The following is an 18,979-nucleotide window of genomic DNA, read 5'->3' as shown; positions in this document are numbered from 1 at the left end:
AGGAACTCATTGTAGAAATTTTTTTATTGGGTTGGAATAGTGAATAAATAATAAAGCAGTGTCATGTAAAGAATAAGATTTTGATTATTGTTTTTTTATTATAGAAATGTTTAACTACTTTCATTTTTTTCATTTTAATGCATTAAACGAAATTATTAACACTTATCATTTTAATATGAGCCGAGAAAATGTTTTTCGATTAAAAAGAAGGAATATTTTCGCAGAAAAAAAAAAATCCTGATTTTGTTATATTTAATTTTTAACATTAATTCAAAATTATTACATTAAATATAATTATATGTAAAAGACTTCTAGATAAAGAGCTTATCAATTTTACATAACTTGATAATGGAAGAGATGTTAAAAATAAAATTGTATCATATCTGACTTTATAAAATACGTTTCAGAACTACAAATTGTCCTACTACTGTCATGATCTAGAGTTGAATGAACTTAGTATACAATTGTTTTAATTTATTAAGCAATATATCTATTTGAAGGAAATACGCATTTTGTATATAAAAATCACGTGTAACATTTTTCGCAATAAAAGCGGAAAAGTATTATATTCACATTACATATTTACTTAAAGAAAGATTTAATTTATAAGTGCATGAATGAATATAAGAGTTCTTTTAAATGAAATTTTATATATATTATATTTATATGTTTAATTCATTTATAATATAACTTTATTTTAGATATTAACTAAAAACTGGAAGTTTTGTTACATCATATAAAGAACAATTCCATTATATTTCCTTTAACTTAAATTAACATACAATATTGTGATAAAAACAGCTTCTAAATTTTTATTATGTTTTTAGAATGACAGTATTCACATATTGAATACTTAATATATATTTTATTCTCTACTTATAGCTTTTATTTCTTCATGAGTTTGTTACTCCTTTCATTTCGTTTTTTCCAGTTTTGTGCATTTTATCTTAAATAAAAAATACTCTTATTGATGCACGGCAAATAAAACGACATTCAAAAATCGAAGCAAATCGACTTTATAATATTAAAATTACTAACGTTATCTGAAACGTTCCTTTAAATTCACTATATTTTTTAATATGTCTCTATCACTTCTAAGAATGTGTGTATTTGGTGCTCGACAAGACAGACCATTATACCCAGAGTTGGCACAGATATAGTTTGGAAGGTAGAAATGTGCATCTAGGAGCGATTTTTGGAAATTTTGATTAGAATTTTAATTCATGAAATTTTAAATGAAATGGTTTTCCGCAAAATCCTTGAAATCATGATAGCAAATAGACGATTTTTACGCCGTCTTAAGATTGAAAAATTCATCTTTTCAATGTATTAGATATCTCATTCTAAATCCCTTTCATTCTAAAATAGAATCTACCATTATGTAAGCTGTCAAAGCTGCTCATGATCCAGCTGCTAGACACTTACGTCACATATATTCTATATGCTTGAAGATCCTCCCAGTGTTTTCCTAATTTCCTTTAATTTATGTTGAATATCATAAAGTTAATCATTTACTGTAATGTCTTCGTGTGTGTGTTGCAATATAAATAAATGCTTTTGATGTTTTGCAATATTAAATGAGTGAATTTCCAAGACAATGATAGCAATTTAATAATCGTGCACACACCTTTCATGAATTTTGGAAATGCTTTAAAAATATTTCATTGTTTTATTTTGAAAAGTAGATTGCCTTATTGCATTAAATTTCAAATCAATTTCATTATTTCATCAAATATTTGACCTCAGTAGTCTTTACCGTTGCTGAAATTTAAATGAAAGAAATCAGTTTAATATTTGTGTAATTTACAAGAAAAATGAAATTTTTGTACCCCGAAAATTAGATGATAAATGAACCATATAATTATATTTTTAAGCGCCTTTACGTCATATGTACAATGAACAGAGCAGGTGTTAAATTGTTAAACAAACATGGCTTTAATTTTTGTCACAATTTGATGCTTAAATTTAATTTTCTTGGCCGAAACATAGATATGATTTATATATATATATATATATATAAGTTTTCGAATTTAAAGTAAACAAAATACAAATTCTTGGAGAACCAGTTGGTCTTTAAAGACAGTCAATACATTTACTAAAGCATTAACGTCACTGTAGCATTACGGCATGTTTTAATGCTTCATACATTGAAAATTTCGAAGCAAAATAAACAAACCCATGATGAAACTGTTCTGTTCTTACTGATTCTCGGAGTCAATTCATGCTATGTCATAGTCATATATAATATAAATGTGTATATCACTCATCGTGTAATTGAATTCTATACTGCATGGGTGGGCTTACCTTCCATTTAAATCCTTAAGTGTTTTACTTACTTATTATCTAAATATATGCACCTTCTGTTTTGTAACTGTGTATTTTAACTGATTCAAATAATAATTCATAGAATATTTGAAATGCTTATATTATATGTGTGATTTGTAATCAAATCATTGCGTTATTAAATTGTTTAATTTCAGTAAATAAATTTGAGTTGGAATAATTGAATGAGCTTATGATGCATTTAAAGGATATTTAAGAAGTTAATATTTTAAGCCGTTTTATGTTTTGCAAGAACTTTTTGAATTGAAAAAAAAGTGGATTATTTTTTACTTTTGAATCTTTTCATTAAAAAGAGAAAGAAAATCGCTGCGAGAAAATATTTTTCAAGATTCCATTTAGCCTATCATTTTTTTCCTAATCTTTTTTTCCAAAATGCAAGCAAATTTTTCTTAATGCTTTATTAGTTTAATGCTGTTTTCAAAGGCGAATAATAATTTACTATTTTAGTCTTGCATTATAGCAATGCAGATTTATTTATTATTTAAATTTCATATTCATACCATAATATATTATTATGTTTGTAATTTTGCACACTAATAATATAATTTAAACATTTTGGAATTTTTTAATACCTTTAAAACATTAAATGGTAATTATTGTATTTTAATTTTGATAACTCTTCTTGCGTAACCATACATATATTTCTAAAATGAATTTTTACAAACTATATAATGAAATGTAAATCTTTTATTTGATTAATTGCGACATTTTGACTAAATTATCAGCACAGAGAGAAATTAAAACGACTAACTATTTGAAATAATCCATTTTTACTTTTCTTTCCATATTTAGAAATTTTCAAATAAATAAATTTTATTATTTATTTTTTTATAAATTTTATTAAAGAAAGATTTTTAGATTTGATTATTGCAGTATGTAATTTGGGATTCTAATTAGTCAATTTTAAACTGTATTCACATATTTAATAGATAATATCTCTTATGGTTTATTATGACGCACTATCGAATATATACGACGTTATAAAGATTTTTTTTCAGCATTCAACTGAATAAAAATAATTCAGGACCAAGGGGAAATTAAGTACTAAAAAGAGGGACTTGCTAATGAATGACGTTCAGTGATGTTCCCTGTAGTTGGAATATAATAAGTCTGGCGCAGTATGGCTCTAATGCCAATAAAAAATACAACCCAAACAATCCTGCCGTGGGAGATGTTTTCTTTTTATTAGTTTACAAGGGAAAAAAAATAAATGTAAGCCATATATAATTATATAATTTATTTTATAGGAATATAAAATATATTCTATGATTACAAATAGTTATTTTTTTCCCGTGATAGTTATTATTCAAACATTGCTTAATTCTGCATGTTATTGGAAGTCTCTTTGCCAGTTTGACTTTTGTTTTGTTCGTAACGCATAGTTCTAGTGCAGGTTTCAGAGCCATTCCTTTTCCTTGTACAGGCAGTTTTGTGGCCTTTTCTAGTTTCTTTTTCTCTTTTTCTTCTAGCATTCTGAATTATTATTGTTTTTTATATTATATGTCTTATTTATTTATCTGTATTGTGTCCCCTGCATTTGTAATTTGCTTTTTCTCTAAAATTTTGGAGCAGTTTGGTTCTGTATCTTCTGTGTTTGAATAATTTTTTATGGTTATTGTCACTCTCTGTTGATGGTTTATGATATTGCACTTTGACATGGTACGGTTGATATGAGTTGTTAACACTGACAAAAAACACACCTCTATCAGCATTTTTGTTGCATTTCATCCTTCATGCGGCACCAATAGTTATTCATTGATAAAAATGTCTTAATGCTTAATAGATATTGAGGATAAACTTCTTTCTCTTCCATTTCCTTTTTTTTTGTGTTAGAGATGATATCAACAATTCAAATTCAAGAATTAAAGTTATAGACAAGAAGGTATGTTGGTATAATTTATTGAAATTGAAGATGTTTGATCTTTTGCCACTTCGGCTGCTTCTCGGCTGCAGTGGCATGAGGAATAGTTTGAAATCAAAGATTACAGTTATTCACAGGTAAGTAGGCCGACTTGTGTACTTGATAGTGATGAAAATTTGATCTTTTAACCATTTCAAATGCTCCTTGCCATTTAGATGTTGTTAGCAATTACATCCAAGTGTAGGAGTATGCAAGAACAGCAGTTCCTTCAAAGATTTCCATACATAAAGGAATAGATGAACAATCAATGCTAATGATTCTTTTAAACTCTCATCAGTTTAGGTTTCATTGCTGTTTCTTTATATCAGGATTTCTGATTTGGATTCATGTTATTGGTTTGATTCAGTTAATATCATAGAATTTCAATGCATCCAAAATAAATTTTTTATACGCAGAATTTCTTTTTAGAAGACATAAATTTAGTTTAACATTTCATAACCTGACACATGGGATTAATTGAGACATGAGATTAAATGAACCTGGTACATGAGATTAATTAATTGACACATGGGATTGCCAAAGAGAGTTAAAGAATCAAATCATTATCCATTTCAACTTCTGGCGTTGTGATGAATTTTCAGAAAGAGCTGAAACCCACTTTCTCACACTTGTTAATACAATACAAAGTCCTACAATAACTGCACCAGTAATTGTGAAGTAATCAGGAATGTCATGAAAAAGAAATGTTTGCCATAAAAATGCTAAGATAATACAAACAGCTGACATTATGGTAGAAACAGGCCCTGCAAACTCACACTTCAGAGATAAAGTTAGAAATGTTTGAGCAGCGTAATTAATAATCCCAAGAACCAGAATGTAAAACCATTGTATACCACATTCGTGTATTTTAAAATCTGTCAGCACTGGCAACAAGATCAGACTTTCGACGAGAGATATCCAACTGTAATTGAACATAATGACTGAATGATCAGCTTTTTTTGCTTTTCTTATTGAAAGCATCATACAAGTTCTGCAGAAAAGTGATCCAATGGCTGCAAGGATACCATAGATATTTTCAGTCGTATAGACAACGCCTGTTCCTATCAGACGACTTGGTACTTTGGTAGTGAAAATGATCCCTATGACAGTGAAAACTACAAGGAAAGATTGAAATACACCACACGGCTCTTTGAGAAATATGAAAGCTGCAAATGTCACGAAAATTGGTATGCTGGAAGTTATGATGAAGGATTCACCAAGTGGTAGGAAACGGTAAGATGTGTAAGCAAGGAAAATACTAATTCCTCCAAGGAATCCTGGGAGAAAAATGAAAAAGCGAACATCTTTTGGTCCAAGTAGATTCTCTCCACTTTTGACAACTTCAGGTATACACATACAGAATAGGGCGGTGAATCGGTAAAGTGCCAGTTGAATAGGATGCAAGTTCTTGATCGATTTGACAAAGACAGCATCAATAGAATAGCAAATTGCAGAAATCGTAGCCAGCAGGAGTCCCTTCCAGGAGAAATAAGTTTTAGTTCCAACTTTATCACTTCTACTTTGCTTTGGCATGGCTGATTGAAGATCATATAATCGTCTTTTGGAATGCCTGTTTATGTGCCGAAAACTGGTTAATCAGAACATAGCTAAAATGAAAGAATTTTCGTTTTAAATATTTATGCTGTGTCCAAAAACTCATGCAAGACTTGAATTTTGAGCCATATTTGCCACAAACGGTTAGAAACGAAAAAATAAAAAGACTGCGTGATAGGTGACAGTTAAGAATAATTAAACATGTTTCGTAATACAAAAGAACAACGCCTTTTCACTGTTGAGCAAAATTTTAAAAGTAAAGAAGGTTTGGCACCAATAGTTTGCAATTTTCGTATAAAATATGGTCGGTGTGATATTCCATACAATCTCAGAATTAATTTAGTTAATGTTTGAATTAATCTCCTTCTCCATTTTGATGATCAGAATTGTTTGCCCACGTCCTACGATTCAGCAACGTTTACTTTTTTCTTTAGGTTTCGTTTGAAGATTGTTTGAGTCCACGATCCCTCCCCCCCCCCATTCCGTGAATCGTGTTTCAGGCTGTATGGTATGAGGCACGTGAACTGTAGTTGCTAAATATTCATTATTTTTAAAATATTGCTCAACAATGAAAAATCGTTATCTTTTCGTGTACCACTCCATTCGTGTAGCGATCCTAAACTGTAAGTTATCACACTGACAGATCATGTTTTTTTTTCCTTCTTTGACAATATTTTAATGAACTAATGGCGCAAAATTCAAAACTTAAGCGAATTTTGGGACACAGGAAATTTATAATTCTAATTAGAAATAAATTCTACATTTTTGATATCATTTATCAGGTAACTGCAACCAATCAGCCAAAAAACAATAGAAAAAACAACAACAACAACAAAAAACAAACAAACATGGAACTCCCATGGAACTCATTATAAACATATACAGGGAAATCGGATGTGGGGTAATAAATAGTCTCTAAACTAAAATGATATTATTTAATGCACATACTAAATTAAGAGTTCATTAAGACCGCCACAAGAGCAGGATGCAAAGCAAATCTGTTGTTAAAACGACAGTGACTGTTATTTTTATGGAAAGAAAATAAAAGCTATATAAATATGTTGACACACCAGATAAAATACCTTGGCTGTGGCAGGATAGCAATAGTTTTGTTTTAAGCAGATCAGTTGAGGGATTGAGACAAAGTGAAGACGAGGCGGCAAAAAAAAAAAAAAAAAAAAAAAAAAAAAGTAGGGAAGGGGGGACTTTTTCCTTTGCTAGGTGGCAGAAAAAAATAATTTTTTTCGGAATGCGCACAAATTGCCATTTTGTGTTATAACACTGCATTTGATTTAGATATTTCAGATGCAACAAGTGGTTTGAGATTTTTATCTCCGTACGGTATCAAGATACGGAGGCAAATAACAATATACGGAATCAAGAAACCACGAATTAAAGAACAAATCGAATATATATATATATAGTACATGTGTTCATACACTTTGTGTGGATTAATATGGTAGTTATTCTATTATACCAAGGATGATAATGCATAATAACATGGCATGTGGTAGCAGCTATATTTTCCACAAAGTCTTAGATATTTTAAAAGAATTGACGAATCCTTTGCACTGATCTTTTAAATAGGGCTAATATAACATGGAGGAGGTGGAGAAGATGACTAAAATATCCATTCGGTGAAAATCAGAAAACACAAGAATATTATAATTAAACCAAATAAAACGCATGCTACAATATTTTTGATAATTATTCAATAATGATACTTGCAATAATTGTTCTTCATCGAAAAATTGTGAAATAAAAGGGAAATATTTCAATTGAATTGATGTAAAGAAAACAGGTTTCATTAAATTCGATTTTTCAATTTAATATGCCGTAGATCTGGTCAAAACCTGAATGCTAGGACTCATTGCTGCAATTTGAACTCATAATAATGTTATTAATCCTCAGGAAGAAAATTAACTTTTAAACAGAAAATGATAAAAATATCTCTAATTTTTTTCAAATATTAAACTGAATATATTTTTTGATATTCAATTTTATTAATGTGTGATATCCTCATTACGTATTTATTAATCCATAATATCCTTATTAATATAATCAAAGAAAGCCTTCTGTATATTAATTTAACTAAGCACCCATGTGACATATAATAATTTCATGAATTTCAGTTAATTTTGTTATAAAATTATAATCATTATGAAAAAGATTAATTTTAATTTAATATTTGGAAAATACCATTATTCGATTCATTAGTGAGACAGGGGCTTCATAGTTAAGGGATTAAAGTAAAACGAAACTATTCTTTTCAGACTTTAAGAAATTTAACTGATCTATAATTACTGTATATTTCTGATTGAGAATTGACCAGAACTCTAGGTTGAAGTTATTATAAGGAGTACTAGCAGGAGGATTTTAATCAATTTCACAATATATTTAAAAAATTGAATTTTTGTAGTTTGTTTTCATACATCACTGCTATGTAGCATTTAATAATTGGTTTCAAGTTTTTTATAGGTGGGTATTGGAATCAACATGAAAATTATTATTGAATGATTTTGAACACTTCTGTGGTATACATTTCATACGTATGTTTCAACTTCCATCATATTTAAATTCTATTTCAATTAAATTCTTATGTTTCTTAATTTTACAGCAGCTTTCAAGAATGTATTGATTACTTCTTCGGTGTACATTTTGGGTTGCACTGACCCTGGCGAATTTCTTAGAAATGACTCCCTATTTGCACGATATATATGCTACCAATTATTATCATTCGTCAATGGGACCTAAAATTATTATTAGCAATAAAAGTGTCTTGAACAGTTGCTTTTTTAATTCTCAAAAATGCCTGTTAACACGAGCACTAGATGTTTAATATGTCTTTGCTTATTTGTTTCATTTATTAAAAGTTCCCAAATTTCATGTATTACTGATTATTCATTCAGTGTTAAAATTTTCTAGCTGTTTAACCATCAACCACAACAAAAAAGGAGCAGTGAGTTACTGGGAGCGGATGGCAGTTTTTGATCTGCAGAAATGAAATAAAATCCGAAAATAGTCTTTTACATTTTATCTTAGTGACTTTATGATTGGTGTGCAAACGTTTTGGGGATTTGAATATATAAGCTATCAACTCCTGACTATACAAAAATACCAATATTTCGATTAAAGCTTATTCTAAACTATTCAGCTACTAGCTACAATAAAAAAAATGACATTAAACATGGCCGCTAGCCAGAGCAATAAGCCGAGATGTTTTATCCTGAATTTTTAAAGCATATGCTGTCTCTTCTGTTGCTGAATGTTCCTGACATACCAGCAATGTGGCATTTGTTTTAGGAATTCACATTTTCCCATATTCAGATATTTTCTTTGGTCTCTATTCACTGTTTAGACGAAATTGAACACCACGTTTCAAATGTGAATTCAAGATTATGGAGTTGAGTCTTCGCCCCAATGTTGCCCAAGCCCGAGCCACCTGGGTTTTGAAAATATAACAAACAATATGTTGGAAATAATATGCAGTTTACCTCCCTTTTCCCTCTTCATTTAATATTCTACCAATTACGATCAATTATGATGATGTCATACTGGTGATGCGATACGTCACTGGGTAACGTCACATGCATCTTACGATTTCATTGATCTTAATTTCTGTCAGAGAACTGTTAAGATCTAATTAAAGATCATACGCAAGGAAAAATAAAGAAATCTTGACTTTCTTCGATTTACAACGAGCTCTATACATTGAGAAAAGGAAGCATGAGAGTTACGAACAAAACGAAAATCGCCAACCCAACGCCTATGGAAGAAAATACAAAAACAACAATCAAGAATTCAGTTAGAATATAACTATTGTGGAATTTTCGGACAGAAAGCCAGATAAAACCGGAAGAAGCAAGGCATGTAAAATCGGATACTGTATAACAAATCATTCAAATGCAACAGTGCGATGATAGCGGAAATTGACGAGACAAAATAAAAAAGTGACTTTTGGCACTGTATCAAGATAGTGAGTTGATTCACTAAGAAATGTTTTCTGCCTTGATTTGTTTACAGAATTAATCCTATCGATGCCAGATGTAGCTGTAGACAAAACAGTAAAAGCTGTTGTCAATGGAGATGTGACATACGATATTCATATCACAAATCAAATTAAAGGAATTACTCTTCAAAATATGTTATATATCACTAATTGAAAAAGTCTGTTTCTAAGATTACTGCAAATAACTTTACTATAAATTTCAACGAAATTATAATAGAGTGATTAATTCTAAAAATAAAACCTTAACATTTCTAAACGCGAAAACGGTTTGTCATTTGTGGCAATATGTATATTTTTACGCATTTTATCTCTCAGCACTATATTTCTAAGTTTATTTCTACAAATTACATTTCTAAGTTGAAAAATTATGTAAACGGTCTCATCATGATATAATTTCTTATATAATTGCAAATTCTGTATATAGTTATTTTTGTTTCGTTTTCCTACTGTAAATATTTTGTTAATTAAATAAAATTCTCGTGACATGCCCACCAAACCGTTCAGTGACCAGAATGGTCACGGATACGGGGGCATGAGACGGCGTTCTGTTCTGTCATCTGTGGCAGAAATCGAACAAAAATTAGATCTTTTTCATTTACCAACCTGAGTGAAAAAGATCTGCAAAAATTGTAAGCGCACAATATGGTATATGGAATGAATTTTCAACTAAATGTCACATTGAGAACTGTAAAGAGTATATCCAAGGTAGACAAATTGTTTCTCAATTTCCAAAACAATTGAAAATAAAATCAAAGTTCATAATAAAATAAAGTTAACACAGTCTGAATGTTGTATGTTAACACATTCTATGTATGTTGATTTAATAGGAAAAAACATTTCACTTTGCAACATCCATTGACAACTTCCCGATTTGTAGATTATTTCTTTAGATAAAAAGCTATGTAAATTCTGCATTTCTTGAATTGAAAGTTTACATAGAAAACAATATGAATTGCAAAATAAAGACTCTCCGAATCGATTAAGGGCTTGAGAATGTTGGACTAGATTTCGTACATTTTTTAGTTCAAAATAGAATTAAAAGAGAAAGTACGTGTGCTTACACTCCACTGGTGAACGGCCAGATTTTGGTCAGTATGGCAAAATGCCTGCTGACCGGACAGAGGCAAAAAAATTGTTTTGTGGATATCAGAAAAATGCTTCCTACTGATGGATTACAAAATAAAAACAGAAACTCTCCGTAAAATTTATTTGGCAAAAAACCAACTATGAAACATTTCCAGCTCTTGGACGGATAGCATTCGTTTTCAATAAATAATCTTAAAAGTGCAAATTGATGGTAGATTATGCAAATGATCTTCAAAGGCTATTTAGACGAAAAAAGAGTTTTAAGATTATGTGATTCTCAAGCGCAAAATGTCATAAAAAGCAGAGATGTAACATTAATAAAAGAATTTAAAAAAAGAACAACCACAAAGAATTATATTTTCCGAAAACAATACCGCAAAAGTATAACGACATCTGAAGCAAAAAGGCAAAAATCCTCGCGCTGACTTCGGACTGCTATTAATGCTCAAATAGTATCTGGTAGATAGAGAAATATTTTTAATGGGCGAAAAATTATTGTAATATGTAGGAAGAAATACCTTTCATTAACTAGATTAAACCGATTTTAAGCTGCCTTTCTTGTTTTGTGTCAAAATAGCCCCAAATTACCATACATAGATTGATGCAATGAAATCATTAGTCAAAAGATATGCTTTGCATGCACTTTCATTTTTAAATGTTGAAGATATTTTTACTTATTTTTATTCATTATCTTGCGAATTTTAACTCTCTTCCAGCGTATAAGTCATTATATTGTCACATCGATAATAACAGTAATGATTTTTTCTTAATGTAGCTTGCTTGGCTTAAATTTCATACAAACTGCATTCGAAAATATGCTGCATATTTTTGAAAAAAGATAAACAGCTAAAAGAAAAATAAATATTTTACTTATGAAGTAGTCTTTTTTGATATTTATCAGATCCTTGAAAAATATATGATAGTAAAACAACCACTTGAATATATTTAAATCAGGAATTTTTTAAGAAAAGAAATTCTGTGTATTTATAAAAGAGATGAAAGTGTGTATGCCTGTGTATTGGTAGACAGTTTGACTTAGAGTTCCAAAACAGGCGCATTTATACTTGGAACTTGGAAATGCATACCTCAAATTTTAAAAATTTTAATTAATTAAAAATTGAGAATTAACGAGCTTTAAGAATTTTAAACCTTCTCGTATTACCACTACAATTTATGATACCTAAAAAAATGATTTTTATTTCATCTTAAAGACACAAAATATTATCTTTTTAGTGATGACTATTACCTTGCTGTATATATTTTTAAAAATTTTAAATCATTTTTAAAACCTTATCTTAAGCATATTTTCTAATGTATTTCACACAAAATAAAAATAAATTTTAACCCACATGAGTACATTATGCTTGCATGACAAAAAAGTTTTAGTTACGTGTTGCCATGACATTGACAAAAGATCAAATTATAATATTTAGAAATAAGATTCGCTGAAAACTAAATGTAAAAAACTATAATTTTCCAAGCGAACGCTATATTAAATAAAATACTTTAGAAATAAAATATTTTATACAAGAAGAAATACATTAATTTTTTTTTCTTTAACTATATATAATTTCTATTATTTCGATCTTTGTATTTTATTTAAGACAAATATGGTTTAATATTTGCAGGACATCTATTCCAATTAGGAATCAACGCCTAATTTCTGAAAACTTCATAAAAGACATAAAAGTATATTAAAAAAAATGGCTTGAATGAAGTAAATAATTATGTGGTAGTTTAAGTAATAAATTTAATTTAAGTCAATAAATGTTCTAATGAATTATGAGCATTGTTTAATAATTTCTTTCTTATTCTAGTAAAATGAAACATTAGAGAAGCTGTTATAGAATAATCCTAAGAGATAATAAAAAAATTATAAGAAATATGAAGTACGACAGGAATCTTAAACGAAGGAAATGAAGGAAAACTATTGCTGGAAATTGTGCAAAACATTATTTAAAAATTATAAAAATTAAGAGAAAAAATTTCTACATTACATTATGTTAGGATATCACTAAAAGATATTTTTTTAAAAATGATGTACCGATAATTTTTGTGAAATAATATTTTACTAATTAAAAAAAAAATACCCTTTCTTAAGATAGATTTGAGCAGAAAAAGGCCAAAATCTACCTTTTTCAAGTTCTAATGTATTAAAATTTCAAAAAAAAAAAAAAATTGTTATGATGTATTTATCTATTTTCAGTATACATGTACTGAATATCATAGACATAAGTCAAGGCTTTACGCTAGCTGTTATTCAGTGACATTAACTGCAGGCTGTGTCTCGACTTGCAAAGTAAAGATTATGATTAGTGTCAGAGTAAAGTTTTGAATGTAACATTGTTCCATTTTTCAGAAAAAAGGACCGCGTTGTTTTTGTCAAACAATGCAGGCTTTTTGTTTCTAAAAAAAAGAAATTCTTTTTCAATGCATTTTTATTTATTTATGTAATTTTCATATTTGCTTTCAGAGACTTCAGCATTTTCCATTTTGAATACGAGAATAAAAAGTATCGTGTTATTTAACATTGCGTACAATTGAAATAAACTAAAAAACAATGAAATCAAATGCATCAGTTTTTTCATGTTTTGTATTTATACATATAAGTGAAAAAAATAAATACAAACTTTTGTAGCTATAGTAATGGATAAATCAACATTAAAAATAGCAATTCATAAGATTTACATTAAATCTATTGTTTTTCTTCCATTAGTGACACTGCAGGCTTTTCTTTAGTATTGATATGTTATTTAAAAGTTTAATTATTTTAAACAAACAAGTTGTTTCCATATAATATTAACATAGATACGTTAAACAACTAAAATTTTGTAATTTATTTAATGATTTAGATATGACAGTTTTTAAACAGTTTTTAGGCATATGATTTTCTAAAAATGAGTTAAATATAATGATTTTTTTTAAAAAAATTATTTAGTTATCCCTTATAACAATTGAAATTACATTAGTTGTATAATTAATAAAATAAAAACAAAGAAAATATTAGATATCACTTTAATATTATTAAATGGTAACTAGTTATTGATATTACATAACCGAGTTTAATAATATCTAGGGTAGATTATTTGTAATAGAGAAAACATAGAATTGCATACCGAAAAATAAATACAAATAAATTGCTTAGAAAATATGCAAATATCGGACGATTTATCAAAAAATAAATTTTTGGTACTAATTTAATGCATTGAACAGAAAAAAACATGATATAAATAAATACTTAATAGTTAGTTTTGAATAATTAAAAAAATCGATTAAAAGACATGGCAAAAAAAATGAACACACTTTTTTTGTTATAAGAAAATGGTTAATGTTATTAATAATATTTTAGAATGAACATTGAAAAATTATAAAACTCCGAGGCAAATATAATTGTAAAAAAATCGACCAATTTAAAAATAATTTTTTTTTAAAGTTCATTGTTTACTGAAAATGCTTCTTTGTAATATCAGGTTAGAATATATGATTTAAACATTTCATTGAACAACAAAACTGTCATGACTTCCATTGAAATAAAGGAAAATTTTAATGACAAATTGTGCTTTAAAATATATTATTTTAATTTTTTTTAATTATGAAAAAAGAAAAGAATTATCTTGTAAATAAACATCAATACGAAGTTAATTGTTTTGTATTTCGTTTCATACAGTAATCATTTTTGTTCAAAACCTTCGAAAATATCGTGGGGTGTTTACATTTCATTGACATAACCAGTTAAGTTAAAACCATTGACCAGTTAATTTTGTTAAAATTATTATTAAAATTTAAAATTTTTAAACGTTAAATATTATAAAATATTTTTATAATTTATAAAAATATTTCATAATTTGTGAAGTACTTTATAATAAATTTTTCAAAAAATAAAATTATAAAATCACATAAAATATTATAGAAATATTTTATATCAAACTTAAAAGCTTTGTGATCCGCCATATGTCCTTTATAACTCGAAAATACATTCACACAAACAATTAATAGTCAATTTTATTATTAGTACGGATAAAATGGACAGAATAATCTGTCATGAATAATTGTAAGTACAATTTTATCTCAAAAATTTAAAAAAAAAGATAAAATACACTTTTTATTATTCTATTATTTCTTGGGACATTAAAAAAATAGTATTATTACAGAATATTTTGAAATGTTTGGAAGTTACAGGGTACATAAAAATACTTACTTATATTGCTTTCGAATCTCGTCAAATTCTCACAAATAATCTAACTCAAAGTATCAGTGTCAAATCTCATCGAAAGCTGCTTCTGTTATCATTCCTATAGGGTAAGAAACATATTTTCTTTATTAAAATTGAGCAATTTTTCTTATTCAAAGTTGGATAATTTTTGATTGTCGATTCTAATTAGAATATTATTGAAAGTTTTTTACTGTCATGATCAAATTTGTTACCTTGAAATTGTTGCAAACGGTACTTTCCCATTTTGTGCAAATGTAAGCACTTTGAATGTATAATCAAATCTGAAGGTTGTAGCAGTTTTAATCAGAAGAATCAGCTTTTTAAACAAATACTCAGACATCTCCTAAAATGAATAAACATAGGAGATAAGGAGTTTATAAAATTTTGAAATTTCATTTTGATTATCAGAAAATTCAGAGTGCATCTGTGGGTTTCTTATTAAGTTCTTTAGAATTAATTTGAAACATGAAAAATTTGATTTAGGAATAGATTATTAGTACATGAAGCTTAAAGAATGTCGCATGAAAATTGAAATAGCGAATAAAATCAACAATTTTGATAAATGGACATTTTATTACATGGATTTTGATAAATGGACATCAACATTTTAAGTATGTGATAAAGAAATTGATTTAACATGCTTATGGTAACGTATTTACCTTGATTGATTGAAGATTGCCATTTGATTGTTTTCATTTGATCTATAAAGAACTATAATCATCAATAATTTTATTAATTGTACTTCCATTAAAACTTATAACTTTTAAATTATTTTAAAATTTAAATTTTATTGATTCTTTTCAAACAAATTCTTTTCGATTTACAGAGGAAAACTATTTCTTTCAAATCAAGACAATATCGGAGTGTTCTATTTTTGGGAAGTCTAGTGATTTGCTTGAAGTTGAACACACTACTGACGAATCTAGTGCTACTATTATATTAGACATAACCTCAAAATTGCTTCAGAGAAAGATCCTTCTGTAAGCGAAATATGTGACACTTTAGGTGTTCCCATAAAAGAACAAATATGGTCAAGAGTTTCTATTCCTGTTGCTACTAGCAAAAGAATTTCACAAATAATAAAAGCTTATCATGCTAAATACAGGAATTTATTAAAGTTTAAAAGTAGAAAATGTTCACATAAGTTTAATTCCAATCTCACAGAGTTTAGAGAAGAAGCTACACATTTATTAAATATTCCTGACTTGTATAAAAGAAAAAAAAAAGCGCCAGTTATAAAAGGTTCTAAACGATCAACGCTTTAACAGGAAAATGGTTATTGCTGATCTTGATATTACTACCACAAGCGCTTTGAGGAAGAAAGAAACAAGAACAGAGAATAGTTAAGTTTAATCAAAAACGGGAAAAAATACTAGTGCATCAGAAATGATTACTGGCCACCGGCTTCCTTGTCACATATAAGCAATGGAAAGAGCTATGAGGCTAATGGCTGTGGTGGACTGGTCAAAATGTTCGTGGTTCAATCGCAAGAGAAGGATACTGAAGAGAAAAACTGACTCACGTTTAAATATGCCAAAATTTAATTTAAAAAACAGTTTAATGTGGCAAGGAAATAGAAACAAACATTTTGAGCTGTAACATTTGTAATCATGGCTCAGAAGGATATAGAAGTAAGAAACGGAAAATTTGACATGAAAATATTTTTTTTTTATTATTATACTTTGTAATTAATAATTTTTTTCCAATTTTAATGCTTATATATGTATTTAAAATCATCTTTTGTAACATTTTATGAACGAAAAATTCATAAAAATATTTTATCAAAGTTTATAATTTTTCAATTTTTTTTACAATTTTTAAGCTTTTTGCGGTATTTCGCAATATTGTTAAATTGTTTTTTAACCTAAATTTTGTTTTTGAACCTAAAAGGACACTTTTACGTACTATTATCAAAGTAAAACATTAGAAATAGTTTTAAAAGCCCATTTTAAAAATAATATTGTTTATATAATTTATATATAATTTAAAATAATATTTTAAATGTAATATTGCAAACAAATTTAAAATTTTTTTTTGAACCTAAAAGACATCTCTTCAGCAGTATTACCAAACTAAAATCTAAAAAAAAAAAATTCTTAAGGCCATTTTCATTTCATCCTATTCTACAATATTGCGCAATTTTCTGTGCTAACCGGGTAGCTACAATTCAGCTAGTGGTGGCTTAATAGTTCTATTAGAGAACTTCATTTCGTAGAGTTTACCGTTATTGTAGACATTACACTAAAGTTGTGATTAAATGACATTGTGGTCAGGTTACAACCGTTTGTGGCGTTCATTTTCGCAAACGACGATGGGTTACTCCATCAGGGACACACTTCCTGCCATAAGGCCATGAATGCGTTCATTTGGTTGCTGACCAGTGGGCAATAACAATATAAATGTGTCAAATCAAATGAAATACTTGGGAGTTACATGGGACAGTAAATTATAATTTACGTCACATTTTAGTAAGGTCAAGAAAAAATTGGATGTATTAACATATAAACTAGAGACAGTTGCGGATAAATTTTATGGGAAAAGGAAATACCATCTAAGAAGAATCTACACTGGGGCTATTGAGCCATTTGTTCGTTTCGATCACGGAGCATCGGGACATAGGCTAAATCTAAAGAAAATCAGAGAAACATAAAATTCAATCGAACGGCGCCCTCTCAACATTATGCCTGGGGCTTATAGAACCATTTCTACAGAAGCCCTTCAAGTGATAACGGGAATTTTGAGAATGGACCTCAGAGCAACGGAAATATTCACTAAATTTCAAATAAGAAATTCTAGTGATAAAGTTAAAATAGGAAACAAATGCTTCAGCAAAAAAGATTATCAGATGTATTTTGACAAGTTCGAACAACATCCTGAAGAATGGTTTATTCATGGTTTTCAAATTAAAATACCAGATATGGATGGAATAGAAATTTTTACATATGGTTCAAAAGATGAAAATAAAGTAGGAGCTACAATAGTAGTATACTACTATGGGAAAGAGATCGATAAAAGTCTTGTGAAATTATCGAACCATGCCAGAAGTTTCCAGGCAGAAGTGTAAGCTTTAAAGATGTAATTGAATATGGTGAAAGGATGGAGGACGGACAGAAGTGCTCAATTTTTTCAGATTCTCTGTCAGTCCTACAAGCCATACAATCATCTCACAATTGTAATAAGGAAATATGGACGATAAAAGAAAAGATAAAAAGTGTAAAAACTGACAATTGGATAGAGTTGAATTGAATTAAGGCCCATATTGGGATATATGGTAATTAAAAGTCGGATCAATATGCAAAGTTGGCTGCTCAGAAAGAGGGTGTTGATATGGTTGTCACCCAATCAAATGGTGTTTTAAAATGGGAATTAAGAGATGAAAAAAAAGCTGCAATGGTTTGACAGATGGTATATGTCAAAAAACGGAAGAGTAACTTTCGATTTTATTCCTAATCCAGAAATAAAAATAAGAAGATACCATCCACTTATAATTCAAATTATATCAGGACATGAGAGATTTCCTGCATATTTCCAAAGATTTGGAAGAAGGCAGTAAAATAAATGCATTTGTGGAGGAATCGGTACTGTTTACCACTATTTAAAGGAATGTATTGAAATCTCGGAGTTAAGAAAAAATCTGAAAATTATAAATAATGACTTAAGTATAGTACTGATGGTACCAGGTAATCTTGTAACTCTGAAGGACATGATGTCAAAAATTATCAGTTTTTTTTACCAACTATTTGAGAGTTTATAGATAAGTAAGAAGGACAGTCATTGACCACTTTGTGACCAATTACCTCGAAGAGAATATCAATTTGACAAATCGGACAGTGCAAGGATGGACAGTGCTAACGATAGCAGTCGGCCACAACAA

The 18,979-nt window shown here is 28.5% G+C and overlaps 1 protein-coding gene across 2 annotated transcripts in view; it reads right to left on the bottom strand.

The window, feature by feature from the left end:
- Positions 1–4,199: 4,199 nt before the first annotated feature.
- The window catches only part of LOC129958856 (uncharacterized), a 51,172-nt gene continuing 36,392 nt past the window's right edge, over positions 4,200–18,979 (bottom strand). Inside the window, exons 1-4 of one of the 2 annotated variants that reach the window (XM_056071587.1) lie at positions 15,765–15,818; positions 15,318–15,448; positions 15,091–15,184; positions 4,200–5,850 (exon numbers count right to left, since the gene is read on the bottom strand). In XM_056071587.1, coding sequence (XP_055927562.1) covers positions 4,799–5,776 — 978 coding nt within the window. In that variant the 5' untranslated portion in view covers positions 5,777–5,850; positions 15,091–15,184; positions 15,318–15,448; positions 15,765–15,818 and the 3' untranslated portion in view covers positions 4,200–4,798. Of the gene's footprint in view, positions 5,851–15,090; positions 15,185–15,317; positions 15,449–15,764; positions 15,819–18,979 lie in introns of those variants that run through there. The other variant, XM_056071579.1, reaches the window with a different exon arrangement.

Source organism: Argiope bruennichi, chromosome 2 (genome assembly GCF_947563725.1).
Source record: "Argiope bruennichi chromosome 2, qqArgBrue1.1, whole genome shotgun sequence".
Lineage (NCBI taxonomy): Eukaryota > Metazoa > Arthropoda > Arachnida > Araneae > Araneidae > Argiope > Argiope bruennichi.
Note: the sequence above shows the minus strand (reverse complement) of the source record. Positions and strands in the feature narration are given on the sequence as shown.